This window comes from Glandiceps talaboti, chromosome 21 (assembly GCF_964340395.1).
Source record: "Glandiceps talaboti chromosome 21, keGlaTala1.1, whole genome shotgun sequence".
In the NCBI taxonomy this organism is placed as follows: Eukaryota; Metazoa; Hemichordata; class Enteropneusta; family Spengelidae; genus Glandiceps; species Glandiceps talaboti.
The window spans coordinates 5201025-5210673 of NC_135569.1; the positions used below are offsets into that span (position 1 = coordinate 5201025).

General features: G+C 36.0%; 1 protein-coding gene across 1 annotated transcript; it reads left to right on the forward strand.

Moving 5' to 3' along the window:
* Window positions 1-1878: 1878 nt before the first annotated feature.
* On the forward strand, window positions 1879-9303 carry LOC144451741 (solute carrier family 2, facilitated glucose transporter member 1-like). The gene is made up of 12 exons (XM_078142644.1): window positions 1879-1938; window positions 2893-2994; window positions 3458-3615; window positions 4138-4262; window positions 4747-4862; window positions 5497-5656; window positions 5870-6057; window positions 6917-7030; window positions 7406-7507; window positions 8219-8300; window positions 8607-8734; window positions 9067-9303. The coding sequence occupies exons 1-12, from the start codon at window positions 1879-1881 to the stop codon at window positions 9301-9303; spliced, it is 1572 nt and encodes a 523-aa protein (XP_077998770.1).
* Window positions 9304-9649: the final 346 nt, after the last annotated feature.

Genomic DNA, 9649 nt, shown 5'->3' on the forward strand with positions numbered 1-9649 from the left:
CAAAGACAGAATAAGCACAAAAATAGTCATTGCCCTAGACGAGCTTAACACAGCGATTCTTTTTTTTCATTATTTAAAAAACAATAAAATTGAAAACTGGATGATCTCAACAAAATTCAACTCAAAGGTTATAGCATCAACAGGTTTGAATAAACTATACTTTTTAATGCAGTTGTGTTCTTTTCTGTGGATGATACCCCGAGTGCACGTGAGTGATCACAACAAGCAGACCAATATGTAAGAAACGCCCTCATTGCACCAAAAGTTCATAACTTCCTTCTAACAAATCTTTGAATTGTGTTATCGTGATAGAAATTCGTGATAAAGTGAGCTTTTGATGTTACGTGGTTAATTAAGTGCTGTACAAATTTTAAAATTTGTTATATTATGGCAGGTCATTGGTTCAGCACCGAGGTCAACCCGAACTTCTGTCGTGTTAAACTGGCGTTAGGCGATATATTTTGAATCTGTTCAAGACATCTATCTCTTGGAAAACCAACACTACATTAGTTTCATGTAAGTATTTAGTGCGCACCCAACAAGAGGAGTAGAGATGAGTTCCAGCATATGTATCTCACTACTAGTGAAGGTGGCATTGTCCAACCGCAAGGGGGCGTCACACTCTACCTCCACCGACTCATGACCATGAGCCTGTCACAGGTATATTGGAAACGGACAATACTGATGCAGTGATGATTTGTTTTAGTATTTCTACAGCCGCTGTAACTTCTCAAGTCTAACTTTGTGTTCAAGTGGCCATATGAATGGTAGAATTGGTACCCATTTTGGATTATGGATTTAAAAAATAACTTTACTGTGGAGTTTTTTTGTCTACTTGGAATGAAATTAAAATAATTTGAGACAAAATATACCAAATTTACTTGTTTATATTAAACTAAATAAATTGCAAAAAAAATGTTTTAAAAATGTTAGTGTAACTTTCTGATCATTTTGTTAGTCCCTTGCATTTTATTGAGTTACTAACAAGGACATGGTCTATGCTGTTTCACATTCAATTTGTTATTCAAGTAGGAAAATGAGGTTTATTTAGTTTCGTTATTAAACATTCAAACGGACTATTACACAGAAATATCAACATCAGTCATTTCGGACCGGAAAAACCCAGACTTAGAAAACAGTATTGTCACCAGGTCAGAGCATAACTTTCAACTGAGGTAAAAAAAAAAAAAAAAAAAAAAAAAAAAAAAAACACCTCCGCAAGGGGGCGCCTGTTAAACGCCCTCGTAAAGAGGCTAGTTATTTAACGACGATGAGAAAATGGTAAATAGTTAGAATTTGTCTACAATTTCTCCGAGTACCACCATCACCACCCTGACCACAACACCCGCCTCACCACAGCCACCGTCACCACTTCCACAAAATTCCTCACCCCCATCCCGTAGACACATCCAAATATCTATGTATCAATATTGTGTAACATTTATTATTCAGAAGTGCAAAATTACTTCATGCTAGGTAGTTTTTCTGATTAATATTTGAGCCAATATCAACACAACATGGACAATTGAACCACTATAGATTGTTAATGAATGACGTGACCTTAGGCAACCTCCCTGTTTGGAGGACAGGAGATTCGAATACATAATAACTACGGAAATATCTCCATTTATTTAACTCGAGACTAGCATGAAGTATCATTCAAAAGTAATTGCTGTGTTTCATTTAATTTGAATCGATGTTGAATTTGGTCAAATGTTTTCCTTTGTCTCTGATCTGATAGATAACAAAGTTTAAATTCAGTGTTTTCGTGTCTAAAAATAATTGGAAATGGGTCAATTTATCCCACACACATGAGTAATGAATTGTGGTTTTTATAAGGGACAGTCAGCGTGCTCTTAAATTTGGGGGTTTGAAAACATGGCGAAGGCAAAAATATTCAAGAAGATGCCCCAGACCAAGCAGAAGGAGGCTAGGGAGGTAAGTGTTGTAGTGTATTGGCTGCGATTACTCATCTGTAAGCTCCACAGCGACGTACTTCATACCTATTTAGAAGAACAGGAACCTCGACGCCATGATTTCCAAGCTGGTATTTTACAATTTGTCTCTGTGTACAAGTGTGTACTATCGATCACATTCTTGTTTATAAAGTTTGTATTGTTAGTTTACAGAATATCGCATATTAGATTTACATATTTAGGTATAAGGATCATAACTAATATGTTTACTTAGCCAACGAATTATTAATTACTTACCTAGGGACACGTAAACAGTGAAAAGGTCGAAGCTGAGGTTACTCGATCATGACGCAAACATTATACAAGATGTGTTATTATCACCTGTACCTGTGACGTTTCATGCATTAACTTTGTAACAAACAAAACACTGCAATACCACTAAGATTTCGTGGAAAACTTGCATTATGAAAGATTGGGTGTTTGATCAGACTGTTGAAGCAGATACTGCTCATTTCATATTAGTGTTCGCTGGCTCTGGTTGATGCAGCACCGAGAGAAACCAATAAGAAACTGCACATGATACACTTTGATTGAATGGATACAATTTCCCTCGCAACATTTTGTCTAAATTAAATTGACCATGCAGACATGTAGACATTGGCGCCAGCGTGTCTGTGTCTATACTAGTGTAGTAAATTTAAATGATTTGTTTCAATCAGACTTGTTTTCTTAATTTAGTGTGGCATGTACAGTTTCTTATTGGTTTCTTCATGGTTGTATCAAACACATCCGGTGAACACTATCAGTATTGTGTGTGTATGTGTGTGTGTGTGTGTGTGTGTGTGTGTGTGTGTGTTTATTATACATATTTGCTGTGGGTGTGTAGGCATATCCGTATGTACGCACTTTGTACATAATTTATACAAGTATGTATAGAAATACCTGTGAGCAGTGTTAATTCACGTCTTAATTTCAGGTAAAGGTGACGTTTATGTTGGTGTATGCCACTATTGTTGTTTCATTTACTGGAAATGGACTAAGTGGTTACAGTGTAGGAGTTCTTGCTGCACCAACTAAGGTATTACCGGTTTTTTAGCGGTTTTTCATGCTATGACACGTGTGTGTTGAGGGAGGGGAGAGGGTGGGGATGGACATATGTGTTAAGATTAGTATAGTGGAAAGGTGATGATGATGATGATGGTGATGATGATGGTGGTGGTGGTGATGATGGTTGTTGTTGTTGTGGTGGTGGTGGTGGTGATGATGATGATGATGGTGGTGGTGATGATGGTGGTGGTGGTGATGATGGTGATCATTATGAGTATGGTGGTGGTGGTGGTGGTGGTGGTGGTGATGGTGGTGGAGGTGAGCTTATAAGAGTTTAAAGAGTATACTAGTATGCTCCATACAACTCTTTACGATTATGATCATAATGCTAAGCAGCGATATCTCACTAGCATGTAAACATACATTCTAATAAGTAAGTCACATGTTCTGTGTCTAAAAATATATTATGTGTGATATGTTCCTTTCAATCTTAGACGATACAAGATTTCTATAATCAGTCGTATACTGAGAGATATGGCGAAATGGCTGAAACAACAATGGATTTGCTATGGGCAACCACCGCCGCATCGTTTGCCATAGGTGGCGCTATTGGCGCTCTGCTAGCGCCACCAATAAGTGTCGTCATGGGCAGGTAAGAATACGTTGCACATTTCAACTGATTAAATTGTTTGTCAGACCTTAAGTTGGTAGAATGTGTCAAAGTTACCAAATGAATAAGGATCTGGCATTTATTTTGGATTTTTTTTTAATTTATAAAACAATTTTATCATGGTCTCCTACTTGAAAATTCAATGTGAAAGAATTTAGACCAAGTCTGTGTTTGTAACTCAATACATTGCAAAAACCTATAAAAAGTGTTTAACAAGTTTGTTATTGTACGTACAAACATTTCACATATTTATTAATCTTCTGCAATTTATTGAGGTACGAAAAAGACTTGGTCGATGTTGTTTCACATTGACTTTTCAAGTAAGAGACCATGATAAAATTGCATTTTTTTTATAAATTAAACTCCTAATAAATACCCAATTTAATACAATGGATATTTTCAAGGAAAAGTAGAATAAAAAATCCGATATAAATTGTATCATTTTTTACCATTAATAACTTAAATTTAGTGTTACTCTTCTTTTTTAAATTACTTTATTTACAGAAAATTTGGTTTACTTCTTATCAACGTATTTGCCATCAGTGGTGCATTGATGTACGGTGCCAGCAAATCAGCAAATAATTTTGAATTGGTGATAATGGGTCGTATTGTCATTGGCTTTTACTGTGGTAAGTCCTTTCCCCAAATGTGACATTCAATCATGAGGGCGAAAGACTAGAAAATAGTTTTGAAGCTGGGCCAAGCTACTCGATTTCAATATTGTCCTTACATAGTAAGTTTACTGCTCAATCTATCCGTCTATTATGCAGTGACAGCAAACAGGACTGTGTACATATTAATAATACACGTAGATTAAGATAATCAAGAACTCAATGTGACGTGACTTCTGAATAGTATGTCGCTTATGGTAAAATGGAAGATATCAGTTTTCATAAGACAAGAAGATGACCCCTGGGTGCCTTTGTTATTTCAAAAGGGCCAGAAACTAACTTTCATGTGAAAAAGTTGGGGAGAGTTTTAAAACTTTGACTATCAAAGATAGATGTATCTTGTTGCACCAAATTGGCGTTTACGGTATCACCCTATGGTGATTTCTATTCGGTATAGTCTTACCCTTTAACACAATACAAGACACATTGGATTTCATTTCAGGCATTCTCCGAACCATTGCGACCTTATTTTTATCAGAAATATCACCAGATAAATATCGCGGTGCTGTAGGGTGTAACCAAAAGTTATTTTTTGCGATAGGTATTGTCATAGCACAGGTGAGTAAATAAAGTATTTGACATTGTATGCATGATTTTTCATTGGTAGTTGCACAGCAATTATGACTGCTGGTGGTGAACTATTATGTTAATATGTAGCAAGTATGCTTATACGCAATTTATCTTTCATTTGCTGCCATATGAGCCTGATTAGTATGATTTTAATCTGAATGGTTTCACCTATGATGATAGAAATGTCATTTGAAGTTATGTGTGATGATATGCCATGTCATGTAGTGTGACGTGATATGACCTGAAATGACGTCATGTCATATCATCTCATTTCATGACGTGGTCATGATGTCATGTCAAATCATGTCATGTCATATCAGGTCATGTGATGCGATGCCATGCGATGCGATGTACGTACGTACGTATGTATGTATGTATGTATGTATGTATGTATGTATGTATGTATGTATGTATGTATGTATGTATGTATGTATGTATGTATGTGTGTGTGTATGTATGTATGTATGTATGTATGTATGTATGTATGTATATATGTATGTATGTATGTATGTATGTATGTATGTATGTATGTATGTTCATTTGTTTATTGTTTGTTTTGATCCGTTGACCTTTTAATTTCAACATTTTACCTTTTTTGTTTCCATCCATATCTGTGCACCAGGTACTTGGTATATTCGTATTGAATACAGACGATACGTGGCATTACCTACTGGCGATAACAGGGTTATTCTCTGTACTTCATTTGATTCTGTTTCCTCCATGTCCTGACAGTCCACGTTGGTTGTTGATAACTGATTACAATCCTGCAGCAGCTAAGAAAGGTAAACATCAGGTCATTGTGTAATTTATTTAATTGATTTCCATCTCCAAGACACCATGCCATTGGACAACGAAAGTCACGTGATACCATCACTTAGCAATCAGTTCAAACCGAAGTAAACGGATCTCCAAAATCCACAACAATATTTCTAATCAATTTTCCCGTTTTCGTCCACCATTTCTGTAAAACACATTCTTCCTATTATAAATTATAGCATTGAAGAAGTACTATGGCGCCTCTGATGTCAACTGGGCTGTGGAAGAAATAGTGCATGAACATAAACAGGAACTAAAAGAAAAACATGTTGGCTTGATAGGTTTATTTGCAAACCCATCATATAGATTACCATTATTGATCAGTGTAACAGTCATGTCATCAGTGCACTTCTGTGGAATTCCTGCTGTGAGTTGAAAATTAATTGCTGTTAAAATTTACTTTTTTCTGATTAATCATATAACATCTATCAATTTATTTATGTCCACGTCATGGATATTGTTATCCACAAATATTGTAAGTGTCGACAAATAACGACACAAAACTGTACTATGGTTTAACAGAGAATTCGTTTAAGAAAAGTTACACTACTCACACACATGCCTTTGCCAACAGAAAACTTCAACTCAGCAGGGAGTATACCAAATACATTTAGGGACTGAAAGAGAAAAGTCAACTATACAGCATAAATTGGGCTATCATCTCCAAAGAAGCAGCTTAGTAATACAATCATGAAACAAAACTATGTAATATGTGATTAACTGACAGACTGTGTGTTACCATTGATGATAAGATCAAATTACTAAACAAAAGATCAGAGTTGGTCTCGAAATGCAGACATGCGTCCCGGAATAAATTCTACCTCGCCAAATACATCACAAATAACTCCCAATAAGAAATAGATTAATCCGACACTCTTGTTACGCAATGTTACAAAAATTTTATGCGAACTATATATATAGACAAACTGTGTCAACCACCTGATGATCGCAATGCTCTCTCTCTCTCTCTCTCTCTCTCTCTCTCTCTCTCTCTCTCTCTCTCTCTCTCTCTCTCTCTCTCTCTCTCTCTCTCTCTCTCTCTCTCTCTCTCTCTCTCTCTCTCTCTCCCTCTCTCTCTCTCTCTCTCTCTCTCTAAAAATATTTATACTTTGTAGGATAGACATTGCTGTCTGACTCCACTTACATCAATAAAGAATTTTGATTTTGGCAGTTGCTTTATAATCTTCTAACAGTTAATAAAAGCAAATATTCATTTTTTTATCCAGATGTACCAATATGCAGGCTTTTTATTTGAAATGGTATGGCCAAACAACCAAGACGCGATAAATTTTGCCATATTGGGAATGGGTCTTGCCGAACTCTCGGCTTCTGTTATTAATGTAAGTCGCTAACAACATAAATAACATGCTAAGGTCAGAGTGTTATTTATTGTATTTCTCTTTTCTTAACAATGGCTTAATTACCAGCCTGATTAGTGATAATGTTTAGAAATAAGAATTATTGAAGGGGAACAGAAGCGAGGCTGATTATAACTTAGATCCATTTTTGTATTCTTAAGAACCGGGAAAATTCTTCTTTTTTCATCAATTCTGTATTGCGCACACGACCTCTCTAAAAGAGAGTAATAAAATACATATCTGGCTGTGTACAGGCCTTCTGTACACTGGAGCGAGACGTTTTAGGAAAAAAAGAAAGTTAGGAGCTCCTAATATCTTTAAGAAATAGCCTCAACATTTTGCTTTTATCCTCTCCAGATTTTTATAATCGACAGAGTTGGTCGACGACCGTTACTCTTATATACATGTGCCACCATGGTATTTTTCAACGGACTGATAACACTTTCTCTTGTTTTAGCGGTGAGTAAATATATCCAAAAGGTATTGATACTATGTAGGCGATTTCGTATAAATGAAAAGAACCTATAAAGATGACAAAAGATTGCTTTCGTATATATTTCTTTGCTTCATACCTCGATGTCATGATAGGCGAATGGTTTGAGTAGCCGGCCTTGATTCTGCAGGTTGCAAGTTCGAGTCCCCTCGCGGTCATTTGTTTCTGAAGTTGAGCCACAATTGTGCCTCAGTCAACTCAGCTGTTTAATTGGGGACCTGGTAGGATAGAGGTTGCTATGTGAATGCTTTGATATATATAATTCCATGTCATTACAGAGGCTGCAATGGGTTGTATGCTCTCCAGGAAGCATACAATGAGGAAGTTAAGGTCGTTGTGCCGCAATAGATCCGTACCAGGAGTAATAATTGGGTGGGGAGAGCACTATATAAAAGCCAACATTATGATGATGATTATTATTATTATTATATAATTTTTGGGTTTCTTTTTGTTTGTAGTTTGTTTCTATTGGTAAAGTGACATATGTACATGTATGTATGTATGTATGTGATCTCAATAATCAGCCCATTGAGTATTTCAATAATAATATAATATTCATTACTATACTCAATGACTATTAATGAATTACTGAATGTTGCAATTCGAAAGCTACGATGTATATATATATGAATTAACATCGCTAATTTTTACAATTCTTTTTTTGACCCACTTTTCAGAATCCAAATCATGCAAATGCGTGGACGTACGTCACTATGGTGTGTATTTACTGTTCAATATTTGCATTCTCTATTGGCCCAGGTATGTATGTATGTATGTATGTATGTATGTATGTATGTATGTATGTATGTATGTATGTATGTATGCATGCATGCATGTATGTATGTATGTATGTATGTATGTATGTATGTATGTATTTTGCAAAGTCGCACATATTTGACGGGTGCCACTTTATCATGCACGTTTCGTGGCCTACATAAACTTCACATGCATGCACGGAAAGCCTTCCAAATATACTATATGAAACATTGGTAACACATGAATGTATATATGTAGGCGTGCAAATATGTATACTCTGTGTAAGTTTCATTTATGCACCTGTTTCAGCAAACATGGGGTTTATACTGCCTCCTGAGCTTTGGTCTCAAGGCCCTCGACCGATTGCTGTTAGTGTGTCTGTCCAAGTATATTGGTGGTCAATGTTCTTTGTAAACCTTACATATCCTTATCTACAGGTAAGTAATTTATTTCGTAACAAAGGTTGATACTAAGAAAGGTGGGCCCTACTGATGACGTGCAAAGTCTGGATATAGATTCTTTTGTTAATGTTGGCATTGAAATAGTCTGTTTACGGCACTGATCTGTGAGTGCGATAGTTCCCGCACTCTCAGCTTGGTGAAAATACTCTCATAAAGAGTATCGGTAGCCATGGATGTGATGACATACGTCAGATTGTGATAATTCAAACGAAATCATTATGAAAATGAACACGTTACACAATAATAATATTATTTATATTATTTTAGCACACGAATGTACAAATCACCTAATTTATTGTTCTTCACAGAGTGTATTTGACGCCTACATGTTTGCAATTTTTATGATGTTGATGGTTTACTACACCGTGTTTACGTACTTCTTGGTGCCGGAGACTAAATTACGGAGCTTTGAAGATATAGTAGAACAATTCCGTCATACAAAGAAAGCAATGAATACGAGTAAGGAAAACGTGCATGATGTAATAGGAATGGACAGTGTAAATATAACTAGTTATTCTAAAACGTCGATCATAAAGTGGGAATGACTTGAAATGATTCGTTGAAAAGATCGTAAAATTGCAGCCGTTTTCATCTGTGATGTCGCTCACCCTCGCCCTCTATTCCCTCCCTGTCTGTTTATCTCCTCTCTGTCTAAGGACAAAGCTCTAGATATTGAGCGAGTGCAATTCAAATTTTGCCGTTATGGTGTCCAAAACTAGACACATACAAACATTTCAAATCTCTTCTGCAGTATGAAAATTATCTGTCAAATATCGATAAGATGATATTTCGAACAACTCTTTGTAGATTTAGAGCTTCTAATCACAATTTAGCGATAGAAAAGGGAAGGAGAGACGGTGTATCTAGAGATAGAAGAATATGTATTTTTTG